Here is a 13,379-nt window from a genome sequence, read left to right on the forward strand (position 1 = left end):
CAGGTTCAAATCAGGTTGGTTCTGATGGTTCAGGTGGACAATTGACGCTATTTGTAGAAGAGCGGGGAGTTCTCCTGGTGTCCTTGCCAACATTCCACCCTCAATGCCAGCTCATTGTCTGTGGGATGTTGCTGGCGCAAAATGGCTGCTATTGTTTGCCCTGCATAAAATCATTCAGCGCACTTCAGAAAATAGTTATTGTGTGTGAAGTGCTTTGAGACGGTTTGACGTGAATTGTAAGTCCTGATTATGCTTGGCTGTAAAGTGTCAAGTCGAGCCTGTTTCTGGCCAGAGTTATATCCCACTGACACATTTCAGGATTTTTTATGGGGCCATTTTCCCCTAGAAAGGATCTTTGGAAAAGGAATTACTTTTAATGTTGTGGTCTTTTCAACAACAACTTGCATTTACATAGCACCTTTAATGTAGTAAAACGTCCCAAGGTGCTTCACAGGAGCGCTATCAAACAAAATTTGACACTGAGCCACATAAGGAGATAGTAGGTGGCCAAAAGCTTGGTCAAAGAGGTGGGTTTTAAAGAACAAAACCCTCTGTTCTGATACCGGTAAGTGTCAACTTGGTAGCATTCTCAGTTTGTAGTCAGAAGGCTATGGCTTGGAGCCCTACACTAAGACTTGAGTGCAGTGCTGAGGGAGTGCAGCGTGGAGGGAGTGTATTAAGCATAGTGTATTAACTGCAAGTAAAAATAAGAGGGTCTTAAGTCACCTCGAACTATCTATAGAAATTTGTTGTTTAGCATTGAATGGCAAAGCCCAACATCTGTTACTCCTTCACTTTCCTGCCACGTCTCCCATGTGCCTTTGAGTTTGATAACCATTGCTGTATAAGTACTACCAGAATTTCTTTCTTAGTCTCTTCAATTCTATATGTTTTGGGAAACCACACCATATAGATTCTATACTTTTAAGTTTTAAAAAGCCCAAGATAACTCTTTTCTATGTACCATTGTGGCCGTGCTTCAAGGGGTAAATCCAGTGTTCCCGCACTCCCCTCAGGGAGCCATGCTCAAGGGAGCGCAAGTTGGAATATCAGGACTACATTCTGGAATGTCTATTCCTGACCTGTGTTCCCTTTGAATGTGGTTCCCCTCTGGGAGTGCAGGATTGCTGAAAATCTCTTCATACCACACACACACATCATAGCCCAGCCAACAGGACGGGCAGGCCTCTTGTCATGTTGCTTTATAGCCAGTTGCCAGCAGGTATATGAGAGGGCCTCAGGCTGTGCACTGTAATAGTAAAATACCAAGGACTGTGGGTGGCCACGATTGCTTCTGTAAAAATAGAAATTGACCGTGGCTATGGTCCCGAACAGAAGTAGAGCTTTGCCACGTCATGCCGCAGTATGTTTTGGTGTTGAACCATCCTGCACCACTGTGTTACGACACATTTGAGTATTAGTTTTCATTATCTTCTCATACTCATGCATGGACACAATGTATGCATCAAAGTCTAGAGGGAAGGGAACTGAAATGCATTGATGCCCTGACAGAGATTTATTATAGAAACAAGCAGTTTTCTGTGTTTACTCTCAAGATAATTTTTTAACATATTTAATGCAGGGATATCCATACGATGGTCTGTGGGCCAAATGCAGCTCGCTGTAGTAATCTGGCTCACAAAGCCCAAGGAACTCAATTCTATTTGTACTGCTTTGTTCCGTTTCAATTTGATGGGCCTGGAGTTTTGCAAAGACTGTTCTGAAAACTGTTGCCTCATTGCTGGTTAAATCCTAAATCAGAACATCAAGATCTGTTGGTATCCACAGTGTCAGATAGATGCAAATTTAAATGTTGCATCTAGCCCACGGGGATCCATGCTTTGCTTGGCCCACAAAGAAATAGTCTTGTTTGTTAGAGAAAAATTCAAGCCTTAGTGGAGCTGCAGAGAAGAAAAACAAGAATGTTCCGAGGTGTCAGAGGACAGGTGGAAGAGAGACTGAAGAAATGTGGACTCTTCACCTTGGAAGGGGGTGAGTGACAGGGGACTTTATACAGAGGTGTATATGATCATATTGCTGTTCATAGGACATTGCTGTGTGCAGTTAGGCTGCCACATTTTCCTACATTGCAACAATGACTACATTGGCTGCGAAGCACTTTGGAACATCCTCGAGTCATGAAAGACGCTTTATAAATGCAAGTTATTTCTTTCTTGGATTTTGTTAGGAAAGGGTGTCAAGGGATATGGATCCAAGGCGGACAATTGGAGTTGAGGTACAGATCTGCCGTGATCTAATGGAATGGTGAAACAGCCTTGAAAGGTTGAATGGCCTCCTGTGTTCAAAGTGGTAAATCAAATCAATCAAATCAAATCAACTTTTATTGTCATTGTTAGTGCACAAGTGCAGTACAACGAAATGTAGGCTTGCGGCTCCCGAGAGTGTACATTTAGATTAAGACATTTAAACATTCAACATACATTTGGCTTGTAATACATTAACATAACCATAACCATAATAAAGTGCATTGGCAGATGTGCAGGCTTTAGAGTTTATTTGTGGAGTTCAGTAGGATGACAGCCCTGGGAAAGAAGCTGTTCCTAAATCTGGTCATTCGGGTGCGAATGCATCTGTAGCGTCTCCCAGATGGCAGGAGGGCAAACAGACTGTGGCTGGGGTGGGTAGGGTCTTTGATGATGGACCGTGACCTCCATAAACAGCGTTTCTGGTATATGTGCTCTATGGTCGGTAGCCGGGTGCCGGTAATGCATTGGGCAGTTTTGACTACCCGCTGCAGGGCTTTCCGGTCATAGTAGCTACAGCTGCCATACCATACTGTGATACAGTTCGTCAGGATGCTCTCTATTGTGCAGCGGTAAAAGTTAGAGAGGATCAGGGGTGACAGGTTACATCCCTTCAGCCTCTTTAGGAAATATAGGCGCTGCTGGGCCTTCTTCACCAGAGAGGAGGTATTGAGGGACCAGGAGAGGTCTTCCGTGATGTGGACTCCGAGGAACTTGAAGCTGTCCACCCTTTCCACCACAGCCCCATTGATGTGGATGGGGGTGTGACTTCCGCCTTTAGACTTCCTGAAGTCCACAATGATTTCTTTGGTTTTCTTGATGTTAAGGGCCAGGTTGTTATCGGCGCACCACTTCACGAGATGCTGGACCTCCTCCCTGTAGGCTGACTCATCGCTGTTGGTGATCTGGCCTACTACCGTGGTATCATCCGCAAACTTGATGATGATGTTGGAACCATGAACAGCCACACAGTCGTGGGTGAAGAGGGAGTAGAGGAGGGGGCTCAGCACACATCCTTGTGGGGCCCCCGTGTTCAGGGTCAGGGGGGGGGAGGTGTGGTTACCTAATTTGACAGGCACATTTGGGACTGATGTCAGGAAGTTCTTCATGTAAAATGAACTTTCAAAAACACTGGGATCATTGTGGAGACAACTGAATAGTATGCAGGGGAACTGTGGTTTTTCCTGGATGGATGAGCTCAGATGGCCCGTATATCCTATCTCATCTCTTTATCTCGAGATATTTTGCATCTATGAAAGGCAGGTGGCTTGCGAACAAAGGAGGATGTCAGTGATGGCCCAGAGGAGCAGATGGGACATGGTGGGTGTTGGAGGGGGGAGGTGAGGTGGGGTAATGACAAAGTTAGGTCATGAACCAGTGGGTCAATGGGTGGAATGCAAGGATGCAGAGAAAAATACTGCCATCAAGCCTAACTAGGATCAGCTGTTCTTTTATAGTTCAGCACAGTCCAGTTAGAACTTTTACAAACCTACAAAATGTTATGTGTATATCTAAAACTCCCAGTATGTATAAACAATAAAAATACTCAGTGAATTTTAGGTAGTAATATAAGAATAAAAGAAAAAGATAAGGATGGGGAAAAGGTCATTCTGCCCATTAAAACTTGTCTCTCCAGTACACTAACTCTCCCTGCTCAGCATCCAATTTAATTCTAAATGGGCCACAAAGCTTTCATATCTACTACCCTGCCTGGCAGATTATTCCAAGCATTTATTACCCATTGTGTGAAGAGGTCCCTTCATAACTTTCTGATTTAAACTTACTTTTCATCAGAATATCCGTATGGCCAATGCCTCCGCTAGCCTGCCTTGTTTTGAAGTACAAATCCAGATTTATCTTATGTAAGAATTTATATGCGTTTACTTCGAAACATTTTTCATAAATGACATTTGTGAAAACTGGTCCTGAAAAAGTGCCATATATCCTTAAAAATCCATAACCATTACTAACTCAATTGAAGTTGAGCTTTCTCATTGTGAAGTGCCTTGAGACTTTTTTATGTTAAAGGCACTCTATAAATGCAAGATATTGTCAGGTACAATGTATAAAAGTGTATTTAAAAGTATCTTGCAGGCTTTTTATAATCCTTGTATTCTAACCCCCACGGCCACCCTTTCTTCTGGGAGCAGGTAGCTGGGATTGGCCAGAGTGAGTTAGATCGCATTATATTCACCTCCATTCCTTTGGTCATTGTGAACTTTTTTTTAAAGCTTTTCTGGAGACTTTGTGGCATTCCAGCTGCGTTAATGTGAATTTATCTGTCTGTATTTCTACCGAGCAGTTACTCTTCCATTAGCCTAGCACATTAACGCAGTACAAATATATTCTTGGCTATGTAAACACTGAGGGGAGGTGAAAGCTCAAGTCGTTTCGAAAACACGGACTGGATCCTGAACCGACAAGTATTATTCGTTTTCAGCTGACTTGATTGTATAATGATAGTTGCTTTGCGTTTATTCTGATTGCACGCTGGTTTTAGTCTCAAAGACTTTTTTGAGCGGATTCCGGTTATATACTGAGCTCGGTTTTGAGTTGTTTAAGCCGTTAATTGGCTCCAGCTAGGCGATCCAGATCTCCAGGATTTCAGGGCTGCTCCCCCTAGCTCATACTCCCATCCCACTGTACAGCAGAGCCTGTGATGTGTCTTGTTTTGTGCCCGGGGGGCATGACTGCTCATTGCAGCTTCTCTTTTATTTTATTTTGAAATATGTTTTAACGGTTCTCCCTTCCTGTTGCAGAAGTTGAAGTGTAAAGGTACCTGTCACCCCGAAAAGCTGGGCTTGTCCCCTGTCTCCTATTGACAGCCACTTCGCAGGCTTCGGAGCCCAGAAGGACTTGTCCTCAATCCACCTCCTTCTCCTCCTCCCAGCTGGTCGGTCCGAGGGAGGGGCGCACAGCGACAGGGAAGCCTGCTCCCAGCCGATGTGGATGTGACAGACAAACACAGGTGGGCCCCCGCCGCCCAGGAGCCAAAACGTGGCCCCAACATCTGGCCAGCTGCCACTGAAATCGCCTCTTCAGCTCTGCACACACCCTGAGCGCACAGCCAACTTCAGAGAGACGGACGGACAGACACACGCTGCAAGAAGGTGCTTTTATTTTCGAATGCTTGCACACCCAGCAAAAGGGGGAATCGGCAATCTCTCTCGCCCATGGACGAAAGGGCAAGATAATGGGAGAGTTTTAGCGTCATTTCGCCCAGGTTCTGGGGGAAACCTGTAAGTCTTTTTTTTTCTGCTCCCCTCCCTCCTCCCTCGCAATTCTCATCTTGAATATGATGTGTGCAGCTTGTTTCTTTCTGGTTAGCTAGAGATCTGAGCGGGATATAACCACAGGCTATCCAGTAAACGCTGCCCCAAAACCGCATCACTTAACGTTTTCTCTCGGCTACTAGTTACGGGGAATTTTAAGCCTATGTTTTGCATTCAGACAGTTTGTCTGGATTAAATAGATGGCAATAATAACGTGAAAGACAGAACCCAAAACTGTTTCAAGCGTAGGCAAAAATAAAAGTCTCGATTTAACGTTTCAAATATGTTTTAGCTACTTCGCAGAAAGAGATTGGAAGACATTAGTCAGTTAGATTAACCCTTCAACCACACTGTCACAGAACGGGCTGGGCAGTCCCGGAATAGCAATGATTGAAAATGAGCAATTACTTCCGTGAAACAAATCGCAAAATACCGTGGATGCTGGAAATCTGAAATAAAAACAGAAAAAATGCTGGAAACACTCAGCAGGTCAGGCAGCATCTGTCTGTTTCTGTCTCCACAGATGCTGCCTGGTCTGCTGGCTGTTTCTGTGAAGACAGCTTTTTTTGCATAATGTTGAAATACAGAATAGAGAGGCTAAAATACAACTGCTGTTATAACCATAGCAACATAACTGTGTGACTGTACTTGTGTAACCTTTAATGTAGAGCTGTTTTTTTCTCTTTTAATTTAACATTGCAGGCAAGGCTTCTGCTAATGTCAACGCTCTCTCCCAATACCTGACCCATTCCGGGGACAATTAGTCCTGCAGGTTTGTAGCGAAAGAGTTGAACTGATCAGGGATAATAATGTGCTCGGGAAAATGAATTACTGGAGTTTGGACAACCAAAAGGGCGCCTTATCGAAATTGGATTCCCTTATTTGTTTAGTAGTGAATTTAATGTACGTATCAGAAGGGACTTCTCACACAAAGGGGGATAAATGTCTGTAATAATTTGCCAGGTGCAGTGGCAGCGATGCAGATGTAGGGGAGATTTAAAATGCTGTTGGGAGTGTTAGGGTACCAGCGGGACAGGCTTTGATGGGCTGAATGGTTGTTTCTTGCCTGTGTCTTTTGTTCTTATATTGAACTTTCACGGGATTGTTAAATTCTGGAGTTGTACATTCAGCAGAAAGAGAAAGGCGAACAAGAGATTTAAAAGGTTGTGAACCTTATATATCATCTGATTACTCCACATCAGCAGTAGTTGACTAACACCCTCTCCTCTGCCTCTAAGCTTGTTCATTATGACCATCCATTCATACATTACCATCATCACAGTCACACTGCCTTTCTCTCGCTCTCTTCAAGCACTTTTATATTCAGAACCTACTGTTGGTGGTACGATACTCTGCACCTCAGACTTCACTCGGGACCTGACTTGTTGTGGGGCCTGATGGCGCAGGTTGGAAGTTCAGGTGTAAGAGCCTCTTTCTATTGGCCCTTCAATGGGGACCTGGTGGTGCACAGAGTCAGTTAAAAAGGGGGCACTTAAGAGGTCTTGGGTCTCTCCAGTGCAGTGCTGAGGGAGCGCTGCACTGTCGGAGGTGCTGTCTTTCAGATGAGACGTTAAACCGAGGCCCCCATCTGCTCTCTCAGGTGGATGTAAAAGATCCCATGGCACTATTTTGAAGAAGAGCAGGGGAGTTATCCCCGTTGTCCTGGGCAATATTTATCCCTCAACCAACATAACAAAAGCAGATTATTTGGTCATTGTCACATTGCAGTTTGTGGGAACTTGCTGTGCGCAAATTGGCTGCTGCGTTTCCCACATTACAACGGTGACTCCACTTCAAATGCACTTAATTGACTGTAAAGCGCTTTGAGACGTCCGGTGGTCGTGAAAGGCGATATATAAATGCAAGTCTTTATTTTTTTCTTTTCCTTGAGCACCACCCACCCTCAAGGAGCAGAAATATACAAGTACCTACTGACTCTTCCTCTTTCTCTTCTGTGCCAAGCAGCACATGAGGCAACCCATTTCCTCCACTGCTGTTACATGCAGCAGATCATGCTGTGGGTTGCTTCTGTAACAAAGACCCTTTTTAGGTGGCCAGGTGGTTAGCCTGACTTACAACCTACCAGGAGAACCGGCTCGATGTAATAGGAGGTTTGTCACTGCACTCCCACCAAACGCAAGTACCCCACTGGATGTCAACCCAGTAGTCAGAGACCGGAACTCTTATCTCCACACGTACTGACTCTTAGATGGGCCAAAATCTGAACTAACAAGGTCTGTGAGTGGGGATAACCTCAAGTATACCTCTAGGGAATCAGACACAGACACATAACAAGAATGGATTGTAAAAGGTTCAAGGCTATGGGGAGAGAGCAGCGCCATGGGATTAGTTTTGGACTGTTCTAGCAAACAGCCCATATAGACATGATGGGCCGAGTGGTCTTCTTCTGTGCCTTAAGCTTCTATGGTTTGAAGATTACCGGGGTTTAGGCACATCCCACGCTACAAGAATTCCAGATACACACATACCCACTGCAAAATTGCCAAGGACCCAAACACCTATCTGTCACAAGACTGCCAGGGAGTCAAATACATAATCATGACAAGACCGCCAGGAATTAGGCACATACCCCAAACTAGTCTGCCAAGGATGCCACACAAACTCACCACTAGACTGCCAAAGAATGAGACACGCATAGCCATCATCAGGTGGGCAGACACATACCTACCAGAAGATTGCTAGGCATTAGGTGCATACTTGGCTTGCAGGGTGGGAAGGTAAATGGCAAATTAAATTTAATACAGTGAAGTGTGAGGTGGTTCATTTTAGTAAGGGGAATAAGGAGGCCACTTATTCCTAAGAAACTAAATAGAGTAGAGGAGAAACAAGATCTGGGAATATGATACATAGATCACTAAAAGTAGCAGCACAAGTTGATAAGGTCATACAGAGTGCAAGTAAAGTACTGGGTTCATTTCTAGAGGACAAGATACAAAAGCAGAGCGGTAATGTCGAATTTATATTGAAGCTTGGTTAGATCACACTTGGAGTATAGCGTGCAGTCCTGGTCTCTATACTAAAACAAGCATAGTGGAGCACTGGAGAAAAGATTTACAAGGATGTTATCAGAATTGAGAGGATGCGACTATCAGGAAAGGTTAAGCAGGCTGGGGCTCTTTTCTCTGAAAAAGAGAAGACTAAGAGGAGAGATTGTTACGCAGCTGATTGCCACTTAAATTGCCTGTTAGCGCTCATTAAGGAGGCTGCACGGCATTTTGGTGGCTGGCACTTGACCCAACGCCCTCTCCTAACAATGATCAGCTGATTGGGAGTAAACATGTCGTTGCAGAGGATTTTGAGCGCTACTTAAAGGTAAGTCACCTTTTACTCTTCACTTGCTGCTGGAAGTTTGAAGAGGACTTTTGAAGCACATTGGAAGACTTTCTGGGACTCTTTGTCAAGACTTCGCCAACACTCTTATCAACAGTTATTCTGGAAATTCTCTGAGGACTTCACCTACAAAGAGTAAGTGCTGTGCTACTCCACCTTATAGGAGTCACGAGGAGAAAGGGAGTGCTTGGTCATCGGCATCTTGCTCGGGGTCCCTCTTGGTCTGCAGGAGGAATGGGACGAGGACATGAGGCCAGGAAGAGCAGCACCAGCTGCTGCAGGAGAGAGGGACAGGAGGGTGAGGTGGACTCCTTCCCATCTGTGGGTACAGGACACCCCTCCTCCTCTGGACCTCCTCCACCAGGACCTCCAGTGTTGTGTCCAAGAACCTGCGCGCCCTCTCCCTCGGTCCCTGAGCCATCTTGAAATCAGCCGCTGTGTCAGCCACGCACTCCACACCTTCAGTGGAAGTGGGTGTGTGGAGCCCACATATACTGCCGCACGAAAATTGCATCTAATCAGCGCTTGAGTGCTAAACCTGAGGTGTCTAATTTAGCGCCTCCGGGCAAGTTCAAATTATGGTAATCAGCAATTAGGACCAAAATTGCGTGCTAAAACCAGACTTTTAAACAGGCTAGTCTTATCAGCACAGCACCCACAGTGCATGTTTTCACCCTTTGGCCAAAATAACCCCCAATCTCTTTACACAGGATGGTGAGAACGTGAAACTTGCTGTCACATGGAGTGGCTGAAGCAGATAGATTTGATACATTTAAGGGTAGGCTTTGTGCCTATATGAGGGAGAAGGCAATAGAGGGATACATGGCAGGGTGGGAAGAGGTAATTAGAGTGGGAGGGAGGTTAGTGTGAAGACTGCCATAAGTCAGCTGGGCTGAATGGCCTGTTTGTGCAATAGATTCTGTGAATGAGACGACTGCGCGGTGAATCCGTTTTTGGTGATTTTCTGCCTTTGACCTCCTCTTTCTCCACTTGCTTCTCATCAGCTCCTCCTACACTTTGTGCCTCTGATGCTTCTCATGCATCTTTTCAAGTTACTGATGCCCTTGCAGTTCCCTTTGTGCTTCTGATTGACCTCGTCCATCCCTTCGTGCTTCTTATGCTACATCCTGCACTGCATCCAAGTCCTTCTCTTACAACTCTGATGTATCTCTGATTCAGTATTCGTCCACCGCAACAGGCATCCAAGTCTCCATTCTATTAGTTTGAGCCTCACCGTGAAAACATAAGGGATACTATTGCAAGGGAGCTATATTTAACATTATCTCATACTCCCTTGAAATTGAAACTAATATTGCAACAGTGAACAAGTCAGTTTGAAAGCCTGAGAGGGGCTGGGCTCACTGCAAATTCTCATTCTCTCTCTCTCTCGCTATTTCTCTCAGACACACTCACACTCCAGTATTGATCACTGGGTAACAATTACGAACAGGAACCTGGTCTGATTTATTTTCTTAAACCCTCTCCGAAGCCTGGGCTCCCTGAGGGCAGTTGTAGTGCCTCTATCACTGCCCTGGCTGCGATTAGCTAACAGCCCAGGCCAGACCAGGGATGAACCCTGAGATGTTCCTGGTCTGGTTTTACTGCTCAGCTATCATGGCAGTCAACCCATGGCTTTTAGTGATGATATGATGGATCTCCAGCTCCCTTTCCAACTGCACGGAAAGGTTGCAGCTGTGCTTACAACTCCCAACAATTTTGTGCAGAGAGAGGTGAATTGTGCCATAAATCATCACTACCTGCTGCTGTGGTGAGTCATTCAGACTTATTGTCCCCTTCACAATGCAGCTGCCCAGTGGCACAGCTCAGCAGGAAACGAGTTTTTAAAAACCTGAGCTCAGACAATAAGCGAGCGAGTGAGCAGGTCTCAGCAGACCTTAGTGAGTGAATAGTCTTCTCCTAAGAGCAGAGACGATTAAGGGGAGTTTTAATAGAGGTGTTCAAAATCATGAATGGCTTTGATAAAGTAACTTAGGAGAAACTGTTTCCACTGGCAGGAGGGTCGGTAACCAGAGGACACAGATTTAAGATAATTGGCAAAAGAACCAAAGGCGAGATGAGGAGAATTTTTTTTACGCAGCAAATTGTTATGATCTGGAATGCACTGCCTGAAAGGTGGTGGAAGCAGATTCAATAATAACTTTCAAAAGGGAATTGGATAATTACTTAAAAGGTAAAAATATGCAGGGCTATGGGGAAAGAGCCGGGTAGAGGCACTAATTGGATAGCTCTTTCAAGGAGCCGGCACATGCATGATGGACAGAATGGCCTCCTTCTGTGCTGTATCATTCTATGATTCTATGAATATTGCTCAACCGCCACTGCCAATGCATTCATGGTAATGGCTGAGCAAGAAGGGAAAAGGTTGGCTAGCTCTTATTCGGGCAAATTCCTCCACCTGCCTAATGAATGAAGTTTCATCCGTAAGCCGGAACGGTCAGTTCCATCGCAGGCTGTTCTGTAAAACTCAAGACTCAGGTGCTGATAATCTGTCTCATTTCCTTACACAGATCACCTCGTGTTTCTCGGGAAAGCTGCCCCAGGTTTTGAGTCACGTGACCGATAAGGACATCACTTTCTTCAGAGCTGCCTACCCTTGTGTTTGGCTTCCTTCTCTTCCGCGGTAGAGCAAAAAGACTCTTGTTCAAAGCTGTAAGGGTTTCATGAGTCGACAGTGTGATTTGCTTCTCTTTAAAATAATAAGAATTTGGGGGAAGGAAAAGAGAGACGGAACTTGAAACCTTTTTGCTTGGAGGGTTTTTATTCATACCCGCTGGGAGAACTGAATGTTTTTGGAGATTCTTCTGACACTGCCTGAGGGATGCCGGCCAAGACACCAATTTACCTAAAAACAACCAGCAACAAGAAAGGCAAGAAATTTAAGCTGAGGGACATTTTGTCCCCTGATATGATTAGCCCTCCTCTTGGAGACTTCCGACACACCATTCACATTGGCAAAGGAGGGGTGCATGATGTGTTTGGGGATATTTCCTTCCTTCAAGGCAAGTACGACCTCTTGCCTGGAAATCAGGGCAAGGCAAAGCTTGGTCAATATGGAGTGCACAGTGAATTTTTACGGGCAAACAGCACCCCGAACCCTACTTTCTCCGAGACTCCCTCGCCGGTGCTGAAAAATGCCATATCGCTGCCCAGCATAGGCGGGTCCCAAGCCCTCAACCTGCCTCTACTGACTGCCGTGACCTTTGTCTCAAAGCAGGACTTCTCAGCCCCTCCCAAGCCCCCTCGGCTCCACCCAGCAACTGAGCAACACTTGCCAGGCAACGGTGAGCAATGGGGGAATGGGAACATTAGCACAGAAGGGAGAGAGGTGAAAAAATTCCCAAAGGTATTACGGAACAGCGAACACAGCATCAATCACTCACATAACTTTGTTGGGCAAGCTAGGGACTGTAAAAATGTGGAAAAAGATTCCACTCTCTGTCCCGCACAGTATGGAGTGCCCAAAACAACCAATCCATCGGAGGATTCCCTCCTCAACCTCACCGGCTCTCTCCTTTCCCTTCAGCTGGATCTAGGACCTTCTATTTTGGATGATGTCCTCAACGTTATGGACAGAAAGCACCAGCTGGAGGTCAAATAATGGGCACATTCTCACCAAAGACGACAACGGAGAGGTTGGACCTCTTTCACAGTACGCTTGAACCACTGAACCTGTACGTCTGCACGTTGAGCTTGAAGGAGACATGTCAGCGGCGACATCGTTCCTTGGAAATGTTTAATGCAGCATCGTCTGGGATTCTTTTTTGATGTTGTTGGTTATTATATTTCCAACTCTAGCTCCGAGGAGCATGAAGGACCGCTGTGATGGCTGTGGCACAATTTCCCACTGATGTGCCTATGGAAACGGACATGTTGCATTGTTTGCCCAGTAGTTCAGTAGAGGAGCAGTCGGTCCATGTTTGTACGATGTAACCGGGTCCAACTGAACATTGTCAATGGCCGGGTCACAATTCTGGTACGAGAGCAGTTGCACAATTGTGCAATTGAACGTGTGCTTGGTGGGTCAATGATATCCTTCCCTAATTCAGGCAATTATATTAAACGCTTAATTTCTTCACAATTGTAGTGGTAGTTTGCAAGAATCTTTTTGTTTTTGGTTAACTATCGCTTAAGTACTTTTCAAAGCAAATTTGTTTTTGCAAAACATCGCTTAAATGTACACATGTTGCTTGAAACGAGTGCAGCATCTGACACAGAATAAAGAGATAAGTATGGGTTATTGTGCAGTGTTGGTGTGTCACTGGAGTTGTTATTTTCCAATCGTCCCTTGACAATGGTGTTCTCTTCACCCAGCAGTGAATGTGTCCGCCAACTGCATGAAGCATTATTGTCGGTTTGGCCCCAGATCAAAATGTGCAAATGACTATCTGGCAGTGTGGCTGCGATTTTGTTCTTGCTGTCAATGTCATGGTGAGGAACATAGGAACAGGAGTAGGTCAGTCAGTCCCTTGAG

General features: G+C 45.3%; 1 protein-coding gene across 4 annotated transcripts; it reads left to right on the forward strand.

Annotated features, from left to right (window-relative positions):
• The first annotated feature begins 4,892 nt into the window (after window positions 1-4,892).
• On the forward strand, window positions 4,893-13,155 carry cdc42ep3 (CDC42 effector protein (Rho GTPase binding) 3). Of its 4 annotated transcripts, XM_085997893.1 has the most exons (3): window positions 4,893-5,503; window positions 6,239-6,308; window positions 11,416-13,155. In XM_085997893.1, exon 3 carries the CDS (start codon window positions 11,727-11,729, stop codon window positions 12,504-12,506), a length of 780 nt encoding a protein of 259 aa, XP_085854019.1. In that variant the 5' UTR covers window positions 4,893-5,503; window positions 6,239-6,308; window positions 11,416-11,726; the 3' UTR covers window positions 12,507-13,155. The 4 variants fall into 4 exon arrangements, with proteins under 4 accessions (XP_085854019.1, XP_085854018.1, XP_085854020.1 ...); XM_085997892.1 differs by lacking the exon at window positions 6,239-6,308; XM_085997894.1 differs by lacking the exon at window positions 6,239-6,308 and having other exon boundaries at window positions 4,893-5,374.
• The last annotated feature ends 224 nt before the right edge of the window (window positions 13,156-13,379 follow it).

The sequence above is a fragment of the Somniosus microcephalus genome, chromosome 9, assembly GCF_052327205.1.
Source record: "Somniosus microcephalus isolate GS21.2 chromosome 9, FLI_Smic_1.0, whole genome shotgun sequence".
NCBI lineage: Eukaryota > Metazoa > Chordata > Chondrichthyes > Squaliformes > Somniosidae > Somniosus > Somniosus microcephalus.

Excerpts from the sequence above, each read along its gene's own strand:
- cdc42ep3 (XM_085997893.1), top strand. The coding sequence starts at position 11,727 with ATGCCGGCCAAGACACCAATTTACCTAAAAACAACCAGCAACAAGAAA.